This window comes from Lepidochelys kempii, chromosome 4, assembly GCF_965140265.1.
Source record: "Lepidochelys kempii isolate rLepKem1 chromosome 4, rLepKem1.hap2, whole genome shotgun sequence".
In the NCBI taxonomy this organism is placed as follows: Eukaryota; Metazoa; Chordata; order Testudines; family Cheloniidae; genus Lepidochelys; species Lepidochelys kempii.
Genome location: NC_133259.1, coordinates 132,947,136 through 132,960,537, shown reverse-complemented (window position 1 = coordinate 132,960,537; position 13,402 = coordinate 132,947,136). Strand labels below are relative to the sequence as shown.

Sequence of the window (13,402 nt, the reverse complement as noted above, 5' to 3'; positions counted from 1 at the left end):
CCAGAGCCAGCACAACCCAAAACATTCCAGATGAGGAATTGCTGGGAAAGTCCTACTCACCCGTGGGAGTATGCTCAGAGCGAAAATCTCTGGAGATTCCATGTGCACTAAGAAGTCTTTACTGAACAAGTGCACAGTGCAATTTTTCAAAGGCTTGTAATCTGGCTACAATTGTAAGTGGATTTTCATGTGGATGGCAAAAGGTACCTCCCTGACATAACAGCCACCCCACTGCAAAATTTCGAGTCCTTGAGCCAAAGCATGGTGACACTGGAGGGTTTTTTTTTAATAAAAAGTCACCAGAATTTAACATGGGCAAAACAATGTAATTTTTTCCTAGCCTCATTCTCAAAAATAGCTGAGCCATGCTAGCTGAAATTTTCCAAAATTACAGCCCTATAGGCAGGATCGCTTGATGCCTTTATAACATGGCTTGTTATCACCACAAAATTGTTAGTAGCTGTAGATAATCCTATTTGTTCTGGCAGAATCAATTCAAAACAAGCTGATAAAAGATGATTAAGTAGCTTCACTGTAATATCATTCAAAACTGCATCTGCACCCATGTTTAACTTTGCATCAAGCTTATATCATGTCTCATTAACCACATTACAAGATGTGATCAGCAAATATTTGCCCAAATTTGGGGTAATGGAAAAGGAACAGGTCATTAAATGCTCCGTTCTAGAACTCTGGCATGGGCAGCAGGAATCGTAGGCAGGAGGAGGCTGTGCCTCCCCAAAGAGCCTATTGTGGCCCCGCTTATGCTCTGCCCCCAGGTCAGGCCCGCTCCTTCTTTCCCAACGCTCTGCCCTGGCTGGGCCAGGTGGGCTGGGGCTGTCTGGCCTGCCTCCCACAGGGACTCAAGGTGGCTGGTTCTGGGACCGCGCTGCCCACCCGGCACTCTGGAGCTGGCCACCCAGAGCCCCGGGACTGGCCACCCAGAGTTCTGGGGCTGGGGGTGCTGCAGCCGTGCTGCCTAGGGGCTGGGGGTGCTGAGGCTGCACTGCCCAGCACACCGGGCGGCCTGGTCACTCTGAACTCGGGGGCAAAAGTCTATGCATTTGAATGCAACAAGGCCATGGGGCCAATTTAAAAAAAAAATCTGTTTATTATGCAGTCGAGTTCGGTTTTAATTCATCAGTTTTTCCCTCTTATAAGAAATCCAAAATATTGCGGGTGAAAGATCAGGAACAAAGAAATGTTAAGTGTCAATGCAATTCCCCTGCAAAATGTCAAACTAGCTACCCTGGGCAAAAGTCTCTGTTGCTGTAAACTGTCTCAGCGTCACTATCTGTACGTCAACAGAGAGTCTGGCCCAGTAACAGCAGCCCTTATTTTCAAAGCACATCACAGGCATTAATAAAAATATCCACAAAACACGCCTGGGAGGTTAGCTGAGGTGTCCGAGGCAGAATGAGAATTTGTCACTTCCAATCTTGTGTACAGTTCACTCAGCTGTGGGTCTGATTCTCAGGTCTACTCCAGCTCCCCTGCAACACTCTGCCAGCAAAAAGCAGCCAGAAAGCCAGGTTCAGTGAGTCCCTGAGCAGCCCCCTTCTGGCTGTATGCCACCCTCTTCCAGACTCCTGTACATGGGGATTTCCCAGGAGAAAGGCAGCATTGACAGGCTGTCCATATGGCAGCAGGCCATAAGGCAGCTGGACAAAATTTAGAACAGCCTGATACAGGCTTGAGGCTGCTCTAGATTATGAAGGGACCAGACTCTCCTATCTCCTATCTCAAATGGGCCTTTAATATACACAGCTAAGGCTTCAGCCCCATGTCTTGTTCTTACTTCATATTATTTACAAGTTAGTCCTTGCCCTTGGTATTATGACATATGATACTGTTAATCAATATACTCTGCTGAAACAAATATACTACCTATTGAAACTGTGTGTTGCCTGACATCATGGATTCCAGTGCAGAAATGAATTAAATCAATACATGCCCATATAACCCTGTATACTACAAAACCTCTCTATTGCCACTTGTTGAGTCCAGAGTGCTGCATAACACAGGCTTCAGATCATTTATTTAACACAGTACATTTTTCCATGGTTTCATAGAGTTTGTCTAGAGGTTTATAGGATTTTGCTCACTGAATCACAATCATTTTAAATCTTTCAGGTTCTATATTTTTTCCTGTTTGTATGACATTTCCCATTATAGAAACTGTATTCAGAGTCAGCGACAACCTAAAACAGCCATTTGGCTTTCACTGTCTCTCTTTGGGACAGTCTGGCAATTGGCTGATGTGGTCTGGTGGCAGAGTAACTCGGGGGGTTCTGTGTCCAGCTCTGTCACTGCCTCAGCACCTCACTTAGAGCAAGACAAAGCAGACCCAGTGTTCAACCTTGGATGCCTAAACTGGATATTTGGGAGAGCGAGACAACCATTTTCCCAGCCCTTCTACTGCTGCTCTTCCAGCCGTGGCCTGCAGTGGAGGATGGGACCCCAGGTCATGCCATCTGATGGAGTTTATGATTCCAACTCTTGTGATTTCCTTACAACTCTAGCAATTTTGTGGTGTTTATTTATCTGCCTCATGAAAATATAATGAAAGGTGCCAATTCATGAATTTTCCCAAATTCAGGATGGCCGCCATCTCCTATTACTGTCAATGGGGCTCGAGCCAGCAAGATGGCTGCCATTTCCCTACAGTCTCTCTGCATGTCGAAGTGAAGCTGCCCTTAATAAAGTTGGCTGCTATCTCCCACTGTTTTCAGTTAGATCAAAGCCATGTCCCCAGGCAAAATGGCTACCACCCTATGGTTCCAGGGACTAGACAGGGCACAGGGGCTATAAATAGTTCATAGTCACTGGAGTCTTGTTATCAGGGTCCCCAGCCCGGTTCCAACTAGAGCTGGGCAAAATTATAAATGTCCATTGTAGGCATCTAAATGCCAAGTCCTTTATGCAGAATCAGAGACCATAAAACACAACAGGACCCTTGCTGTAGCTTTGCTCTCTACACAGGTAGCTCTCAACCTGTGGTCCACAGACCCTATGTCAAAGGGGTCCGCGAAAGACTTAGACTGAAAACTGACTGAACAGAATTCAGCTATCTATTCAGTCAATAGATTTCCAAAAGGGCCCACAGCTCCATTCGAAATTTTGTAGCCGGGGTGGGGGGTGTGGGGGGTCCGCAAATGAAAGAAAGGTTGAGAACTACTGCTCTACACAACATTATGTTTAGGAGGAAAGTACACGGATATCGCTGGTGTACAATATACAATTTTTACGAACCGTACGCAAACATACAAAACCTAACTACATACGTTTACACTACCAATCTGTTAGATTCTGATGGCTTAGGTGACAGAAGACAACGGAGGACCACTGGATGGACCCCAAGCTATTTAAAGAGATGATACTCAATTCTTATGCGCTATATACACCTCCCCTCTAAAAGGAAATAAAAAAAATCCCATTTACCAATGCCTCACTATCAGAACTCCTATAATTAAATATATGACAACCCTTTTGTTTTTTTAATACTACCAGGGAGTTTTCACATGGGAAATGTATTCCAGACTGTTCTAACCCCAGCAAGAACATCTGGTGCTCTTTCTTTCCCAACCTTCAGCCAGGAGATGTGAAATAAGTCTGGTGATTTTCAGTGGGATGGTTCTTTATTTGGGAAGGCACAAATGAGTTAGTAAAAGGACAAAGGGCAATTTGCCATTTCAAAAGTGAAGTCTAAGACATACATGCAGGGCCAATCCTCAGCTTCAGCCTAGGAGAACTCAGTGAAACTGAAGGAAAGAGGGGGATTCTGATCCAGATTTCAAACACCCTAAAGTTTGTCAGAGTTTGGGTATGGAATTAATAGGTCTATTTGCATCATTCAGTTTAGGTTTCAAGCACTGGGTTGGTATGTTCAGATCCAGGCTTTTAGGGTTTAAGTGTCTCTCTTTTAGGAACTGATCCCATAAAGTGTTGAGCCCCCCCAATTAGAGCTAGGTAAAATTTTTCGACCTGTACTTTTTTCCTTGCCAAAAACTGACTATTCCAGGTTTGCTTAAACTTTTTGTGACTTTGTGTTGATTTTGCCAATTTGTTTTGGTTGGAAAAAAAACGAACTTTTAAAACGTTCTGAAAAAATAGTTTCATTTTGACATTTTTAAATAAAACATGTTGTTTAAAATGACTTTATGTTTAGAAATTTCCCTCAATTTTACGTAACCCCCCCAAAAAACGTTAAAAAAAACCCTGCTCAAATCAAAACAGAATGTTTTGTGTTGGGTCAAATGAAACATTTCCTTTGACCCAAAACTATTTTTTAAAACTTTTTCATTTTCCAGAAATTTGAAAAAAAAATTATTGTCATGGTCACCCAAAAAAGACTGTTTTTCAATTTTTCTGAATGGCCAGTGAACTGAACAATCAATGGGAAGTCAATGGGAACCAAGGAGGTTCAACACCTTATACCAGTAGGCCCTTATTGTGGGATGAACCTCCAAGAAGACTGCAAGGTCTTGAGGGGGCTGGTTCAAATCAGACTCCAAAGGTCTAGACTTGAGCCGTACTATCCGAGCCTCCTGCTTCTGAAAAATGAAGCAGGAAAACTCAAGAGAAGGGGATTTCTAATGGGCTTCTCAGCATCTCCTCTTACTCTCCCAGGCAGAAATACCCTGAGACTCAATGGCTGTTCTCATGATCACAGAATATCAGGATTGGAAGGGACCTCAGGAAGTTCTAGTCCAATCCCCTGCTCAAAGCAGGACCAACCCCAACTAAATCATCCCAGCCAGGGCTTTGTCAAGCTGGGCCTTAAAAACCTCTAAGGATGGAGATTCCACCACCTCCCTCGGTAACCCATTCCAGTGCTTCGCCACCCTCCTCGTGAAATAGTTTTTTCTAATATCCAACCTAAACCGCCCCTGCTGCAACTTGAGACCATTGCTCCTTGTTCTGTCATCTGCCACCACTGAGATCAGCCGAGCTCCATCCTCTCTGGAACGTCCCTTCAGGAACAAAATACATAAATAGAAGTCCAAGTGATTTGCTGAAACAAACATCATCTCGATCCTCACCAGGGACTCAACCCCGGGCTAAAGTATGAACTTCAACAGTGTGAGCTAAAGGACTGAGGGTACATCTACATTGCAAAAACCAAAATCCTGCAGCAGAGAGTCCCAGCGGCTGGGTCAACTGATGTGCTTTTGGGGACTCACACTTCGGGGCTAAAAATAGCAGTGTAGTCATTCCCACTTGGACTGGAGCCTGGGCTCTGAGACCAGCCCCATCTTGCCTGAGTGGGAACATCTATACCGTTATTTTTAGCCCCATCATGTGAGCCTGAATCACTGGACTGAGACTCGTTGCTGGGGGTCTTTTTTTGCAGTATAGATGTACCCTAAGTCCCTCAGCTGGTAACTCTAGCAGAGTTATGTCCTCCATGGATCAGGCATGGAAAAGGTCATATAGCAGACTTGACTGTAAGTTACAATAGTGCCCATAAAATGGTTTGATTCTAATTTAGACAAAGGATCAGTCCAAATTCTTCCCAGGTATCAACCCAATTCAGCCAGTGGAGTTACACCACTGATGTATTTGGCTCAGTTGATTTACACCAGGGTTCAGCTTAGTGCATTGTGTTTTCCATTCCAGTTTCATAGATTCATAGATTCATAGATATCTAGGCCAGAAGGGACCATTATGATCATCTAGTCTGACCTCCTGCACAACGCAGGCCACAGAATTTCACCCACCACTCCTAAAAAAGACCTCACACCTATATCTGTGCTATTGAAGTCCTCAAATTGTAGTTTGAAGACCTCAAGGAGCAGAGAATCCTCCAGCAAGTGACCCGTGCCCCATGCTACAGAGGAAGGCGAAAAACCTCCAGGGCCTTCCAATCTGCCCTGGAGGAAAATTCCTTCCCGACCCCAAATATGGTGATCAGCTAAACCCTGAGCATATGGGCAAGATTCATCAGCCAGATACTACAGAAAATTCTTTCCCGGGTAACTTGGATCTTACCCCATCTAAAAACCCATCACAGGCCATTGGGCCTATTTACCATGAATATTTAATTACCAAAACCATGTTATCCCATCATACCATCTCCTCCATAAACTTATCGAGTTTAATCTTAAAGCAAGATAGATCTTTTGCCCCCTTTAGTCAGACATCTTCAGTTCTGACATCTCTCGGACTGATGACCACCTTATCTAAAAGGGAATAAAACTGAAGTAATACTTAATGATACTTACAATACATCCTTTCACACCACCTTCCTAAACCCCATTTAAAACAAGCCTCCATGTATCCAATATGGATTTACATTCCCCCTTCATGACCGAATTGACTGCAGCTCCTTCTCAGATTAGCTGCAAAACAAATACCCTTTCCCTGCTACGTAATTTACAAATGATGTATTCACTGAAGTCAGACTTGAGACCATTGCTTCTTGTTCTGTCATTGAGACCATTGCTTCTTGTTCTGTCAGGGAACTGACCTCTGCCAGACACCTCTTAGGTTTCCTCATGCTCAGGGTAGGTGGTTGCGAGGTGCCACCCCCCAACCAACCCCCGGTGAGCATCACAACTATACAGCACTACACAGGTGGCCTGAGATCAGATACGGATTATGGACTGGAGTTTTAAAGGTATTTAGGGGCCTATCTGAATCTTTAGATGCCTAAACACCGTTAGAAATCCAGTCCCTAGCCTCAAAAGGCATTCAACTGGATCCCTGCTAATGGGAAAGATGCTATGGCATAGGCAGCAGGGAGTAATTTAACTCCAGTTGTCTGCTTCACAGAGTCCATGCATTCTCTTCTCCATTGGAACGTAGAACTCCTATTACTATCAACAGGAGCTGCACATGCCCAGAAAGGGAAGCATACACTCCAGGTGTGATTAGGGTTTCGTCCCTTGCTAAGCAAACAGCTTCCTAAAGTGCCTTATTAGCCAGACAAACATATTCTTATTAATTGCACCAATACTCCTGATGATTGCATCGTATGCTTGGGGATATGTATCACAATACCAGGAAGGGTGTGGTTTACTCAGCTGATAAAAATCCACGGGAGTACTAGGGAATACATTTAGATTTCAAGCAATATTTTTGCAGATCGTTCTAGGACCGAAAAATGAATAACACCACTGCACTTATATGCAGACTTATCAAAGATCTCACAGTGCTTTTAAAATATTAATTAGTTAAGCTCCCCAACCCCAAGAAATTTGGTAACTATTATCCCTGTTTCACTGGTGGGTAAGCAGCGGGGTCAAGTAGTATGTCGAGGGTCAAGCAGGAAGTTAAGAATAGAACTCCAGAGTCCTAATTGCTCGGTTCCTGCTAATCACTAAGGATGCTCTTTTCCACAGAGGACAGATCCTCAGCTGGTGGGAAATGATGTAGTTATGCTGATTGCAATGGAGGTCTATTAATTTATATCCACGGAGGAGCTGTATTTATGTCTGTAAAGTCACACCGTATATTTGCAAAAGCTCTCCTGCTAAGCACTGTTTAGGCATTCACACATTTGAAAGGGTGCAACGCAATGAAAAGAAGTCAGAGGCCCTGTGGGTTGGTTTTTTTGAAAGTCAACCACATACAGGAACCTGTACAATTTAGAAAAACATATCTAAAAGCCACCGGGAAGCTGACACCGAAGCCGTTTTTACACTCAAACGTTTTTACACAAACGGAGAAAGGAAAATGTACTTAGGAAATACACTCCACGGAGAAGGGCCAGAATCTCAGTGGGTGTCAATTGGCATCACTCTATTGATTTCAATGGAACGACAATGATTTACACCAGCTGAGGATCTAGTCCAACTTTCCAACTGGAAAAAGAAAACCATGTTTATGAAAAAGAGATATTGTTGGACAATCTTTCCCCTCTGTTTCCTATTTGAAATAACTCTGTAGTAGAGCTTCCAAACTCCCAGGCTCATTAACAGCATGCAAAAGAGTTGGGGTAGGATTTAACACTGGAGTTTTGACCATCCGTGTCCTTTTAAGGGGCGTGCATAAGAGTGTGCTATGGAAAAGAAAAGTTTGATTATAGAAACACGAGTAGTATAAATTCAAATCTCTTTTGTCAGCTTTGTATTTGACATATGGTCACACCAAGTACAATGATCTCAAATCTCTTTACAAACTATTAAGCCTCACAATACTTCCCAGGAGGTAGGTCAGTAACATTATTTCCATTTAGCGCAATAGAAAACTGAGTCACAGAGAGGGTTAAGTGGCTGATTTAAAGTCACACAGTGAATGAGAATCCTGGCTCCCAGTCCCATGCTCTGAGCAACATGCAATATGTGACTAAGGGGACATATGATAGAAATCTGTCAAATCATGAATTATGCAGAAAAGTGAATCGGGAAGAGCTATTTGCCCCTTCACATAACACAAGAACTGGTGGCCACCCAATGAAATCAATAGGCAGCAGGTTTAAAACAAACCAAAGGAAGTATTTCTTCACACAATGCACAGTCAACCTGTGGAACTCCTTGCCAGGGGTTGTTGTGAAGGACAAAAGTATAACTGGGTTCAAAAAAGAATTAGCCATTGACAGACCTATTCTCCATGAACGTAACTATTAGCCAAGGTGGTCAGGGACACAACCCCATGCTAAATCTTTGATTGTCAGAACCTGGGACTAGACGATAGGGGATGGATCTCTCAAATTGCCCTTTTCTGTTTATTCCCTCTGAAGCATCTGACACTGGCCACTGTTGGAAGACAGGATACTGGGCTAGATGGACCATTGATTGATCTGACTCAATATGGCTGTTCTTATATTCTTCCTCTTTTACTCAGGGTGAGAACTGGCTCTTAAATACAGCAAATTAATCCTTACAACATCCTGATTAGGCAGAGAAAATATCATCATCATCATCATCATCATCATGAAAGAGAAACTGAGGCAAAGCAGACAAGTGACTTGGTCAAGGCCATATGGTCAGAGGCAGGATTAGAACATACAAGTTCTTGGCTCCCTGCTATGACCTTAAACCATGATTTTCTCAGCCCACCTTGATTATCATACATATTGTAAGGAGAGTGGTCACTTTAGATAAGCTATTACCAGCAGGAGAGTGGATTTGTATGTGTGTGTGTGTGTGGGGGGGGGTGAGAAAACCTGGATTTGTGCTGGAAATGGCCCAACTTGATTATCATACACATTGTAAGGAGAGTGATCACTTTAGATAAGCTATTACCAGCAGGAGGTATTTTTTCATGCTTTGTGTGTATATAAAAAGATCTTCTACACTTTCCAAAGTATGCATCCGATGAAGTGAGCTGTAGCTCACAAAAGCTTATGCTCAAATAAATTGGTTAGTCTCTAAGGTGCCACAAGTACTCCTTTTCTTTTTGTGAATACAGACTAACACGGCTGTTACTCTGAAACCTTAGTTTTTTAAAGTGTTTGTAACGGTAAGTCCAGAAATGATTTTTAAAGGGGACAAACCCACCACAACAAATATCTTTTAAAAGTGTTCAGACAGAGCAGCTGTGTTCCTGAGACCCTGCATGCTTTTTGTAATTGATTTTTCCAGCGGACTAAACAAATCTGACTATTATGCTGCCTACAAAAAGCAATAAGGTGTTTCATGTAATCTGAATCTAAGATACATGGCCTTTGATCACGTGACACCTCCCTGTAGGCTCAGATGACAACAGGATGGGAAAAATGCCTGGCTAGTGTCAAGAAGATGCATTCTGACCTCTCTAGCACCCCCTCAACAATAACTAAGGGCATGAGAAAATCCCATGCAGAATGGCTCTAAGATTTCCTGGACCATAGAACTTCCCGAAAGCTGTTTATTTATTGAGTTGTCTGTGACTGGAGAGGGATGGTTGACAATGCGGCATCAGATCTCAGCTGTTGTAGATGGTCTACACTGACTTCTAGGAGCTATTTTGATTTCTATCAGCTGAGGATCTGTCCCACTAACTATATTTGGGGGGGTCTGAAAGGGAATGAGGGGTATTTAAACTCCTTTTTCCTTATGAACTAGCTATGCTACTTCAAGGGGAAGATCTGCTGGTATGGGCCTAGACGACTCTGTCCTACCCTGTGAACTAGTACTTGTGTTTCTAACCAAGGGAATGAAACCTGGCTTTGGAAATGGGGTTTGCCAGCTCTTCTTCCCAAAACTACAGAGGCTGCCCTCATGCCAGAGCAATATTGGCTCAACGATTTTAACTCTTAGAATATTGGCTGGGGAAATGCACTCAGCGGGAGAGTGTTCTAATGGCACGGGAAAGATAATCTTAACAGTGCTTTGCATTTATAGCACCTTTCATTGGAGGATCGCAAAGTGCTCCCCAGACACTCAGAACTAAGCCTCACATCTTCCGTGTAAGGTAGGTGGGTCTATACTGTATTCATTTTACAGATGGGCAAACGGAGGCACAGAAAGGTGAAATCGTTTGCCAAATGCACCAGAACCAGCCAGAATCAGACTCAGGAACAGAATCTAGTTCCTACCACTAGGCTAGAGAATGAGGAAATCAATAGCCCCTGATAAATAGTATGGCACATCACAAGGTCTCAGCGAAATGCAGAGAAAACAAGATTTTCATCTCTCAGCAATTAGCAAAGAGACTGGTAGCAGCCACAGGAAATCACCCAGAAAGGTGTTACCATTCTAGAGAAGACTTTGGCTCATGGTCCAAAATACATCCCTGGCATCACATTCCATTGAAGGCAATGGAGTTACACCAGACACGGGTTTAGCCCAAAATTTTTGCAGCCACAGACAAGAGGATGCCTTCTGTTCTGCCCATGTCTGCCCTCTTCATTTGCAAATGTGGTGCCCAATCCAAAGCCCAGCAAAGTGCAGGAGAAGCTTCCCATTGACCTGTGCGGACACTGGTTCAGGGCCTCTAGTCTTTGGCAACTTATTGTGATGAGGGTCAAGGCTGCCAATCAGGAGCCTGACTCATGGGGAACTGAGAAAGGACCAGTATAACCCACACACCTCCTGGGTATGGGGTTCTGTCCCAGCTCCTGGCACCCAGACCACTTAGAGTTAAACGCGTCTGCTCTCCAGCCCTAGCTCAGGGCCATGTGGCTTTTAGCGCACGCAGTAGCGGCTCATGCCTTTAACTTCAGAGGTCCCAGGTTTGATCCCGCCTGCCAACGGGTCTGTAGGCGTTACACCAGGACAACCCAATCCAAGAGCACAGAACCTGGGAGAAATAGACCAAAGTAACCGCTGAGGCTCCTGACCGATCATGTTAAAGAACTTGATTTTTTCCCCAGTGTCTCTTTGCCAGAATGATCCCGAGCTCTGAGGGCAGTTTGGGCAGTTTCAGATCGGTCACAGCATAAAACGCGTGGTATTCCCCCACCCCACCCCAACCTTGAGTCAATTTCTGACCCAGGCTGCTGATGGACATTCCACCGCGGTGCGGACCAGGGCGCGCAGATCTTGCGAAGTTCTTTGGAGAGTATCATTATTATTCCGCCCTTGAGAAGGACCCCGCCCCCCTTTAATTGCAACCAGCGCTTGAAATGAAGCCTGGAAGTTCACCCATGGCGGAGAGCAACCACCGGGAGCGAGAGGGGTCGCGCTCCTTCACCTAGCTGGGGAGGACAGGACAGCGCAGGGGGTGGTTCACTTACCGAAAGGCAGGACGAAGAAGAAAGGGAACCAGCAGAGAATGAAAACCCCCACGACGATGGCCAGGGTCTTGGCCGCTTTCTTCTCCCGGGAGAACTTCAGGAGGCGCACGGAAAGCGAGCTCCTGAAGGTGTGCCCTTTGCCCCGGGAGCTGGAGAGCGAGTCCTCCGCCACGCTGCGACAGTGGATCCTCAGCACCACTTCCATGGACTTGCCCCTCTCCTTCTTGACCCCCGCCTCCAGGCTCTTGGTGGTCCGCCGGGCCACCACGTAGACCCTGAAGTACATCACCAGGATGACCATGAGAGGCAGGTAGAAGGAGAAGAGGGAGGAGAAGAGGGCATAGCCCGGCTCCTCGGTGATGCTGCAGATGCTCTCGTCCGGGGGAGGCGGCTCCTTCCATCCCAGCAGGGGCCCGATGGAGATGATCATGGAGGAGAGCCAGACCACCCCGAGGATCACCAGCGCCTTCTTCTCGGTCATGATGGCGGGGTACTTGAGGGAGTACTTGACCCCGATGTACCTGTCCACCGAGATGATGCACAGGCTCATGATGGAGGCGGAGCAGCACAAGACATCCACCGCCGCCCAGATGTCGCAGAAGATGCGCCCGAAAGCCCAGGAGCCCAGCACCTCCAGGGTGGCCGAGAAGGGCAGGACGGTGGTGCTGAGCAGCAGGTCCGCGATGGCCAGGTTGACGATGAAGTAGTTGGTGACCGTCTGCAGGTGCCGGTTGCAGGCCACCGAGAGGATCACCAGGATGTTGCCCACGATGGCCGAAAGGATGAAGAGGGCCAGGAAGACCCCTACGCCCACCGCCTGGAGATCCAGGGCCAAAGGCAGGGAGGTGCCATTGGTCTCCGCTTCCTCCCCCGGCAGCCCCCACTCCCTCCAGGACCGGTTCGCGCTGCCCTGTCCCGTCCGGTTCCCATTCAAGCTGGCATTGATCAGATCAGGGAAAGTCATTTTAGAAGGGTCCGGTCTCCATGGAGGATGGCTCCGCCGTGAAAGGGACGCCGGGCATGCTCCCCGCTCCGCCCTCCCTTGCACCGCAAAGAGTTTCTTCCTCCCCCACTCACTGCCCCGCACCCCCAGTCAAGTCCCCAGCCAGGAGGCTGGAGCTCAGCCACCCCCTTTCCAGCCCACCCCACACGGGCAAGCGATGGGTGTGTGTGTGGGGGGGGGGGGGGTGGGGGGAGCAAAAGGAAACGAAGAGCGTGGGGGACCCCTGTGCTCGCCTTCATCCAAGAAGATGCATCGCTTGAGGATGCAGGAGTTGGCCGGACGGATGCAACGAGAGCCCGCTTGTAAATTTCACGCCCATCCTCCCCTCCCTTCCCAGTCCAGGAGGCAGGAAGGAAAATCCAGATCTAAGCGGGAGGGAGGGGCGGAAAGTACCAGCTCCTCGGATGCTCAAACTTTGCATTCAAAGGGTGGCAGGGCTGAGCCAGAGAGAGAGAGAGAGAGAGCGAGGAAGCGGGGACTGTGCCTCGCTTCCCGGGGGTGGTGGCAAGAAGCAGCTCAGTTCTCCAAACCCCTCCTGACGCTCCTGTTGCGTCCCCTTGCTGATCGGGGCGGGGGCGGGATGCTGAAGGAGCAGGAGGAAGAGGAGGGAGTTGTTACTTTGGAAAGAAAAAGGATCCCGGAGCTTGGCATCAAGAGGATCCGTTCCAGCGCCACGCCAGGAGGATGCAAACGGCGCCTTCTCTGCCGGGCAAGCGCTGGGGCAAGGAGCCACGCCGGGGCACTTTTAAAGAAAGAGGCAACCGCACCGCTAGATATAGCCCGCTACCCCCTGCGGC

The 13,402-nt window shown here is 46.6% G+C and overlaps 1 protein-coding gene across 1 annotated transcript in view; it reads right to left on the bottom strand.

The window, feature by feature from the left end:
• Positions 1-12,570, bottom strand: part of ADRA1D (adrenoceptor alpha 1D) — a 72,117-nt gene extending 59,547 nt beyond the window's left edge. Inside the window, exon 1 of the mRNA XM_073342927.1 lies at positions 11,603-12,570. Coding sequence (XP_073199028.1) covers positions 11,603-12,566 — 964 coding nt within the window. The 5' untranslated portion in view covers positions 12,567-12,570. The remainder of the gene's footprint in view (positions 1-11,602) is intronic.
• Positions 12,571-13,402: the final 832 nt, after the last annotated feature.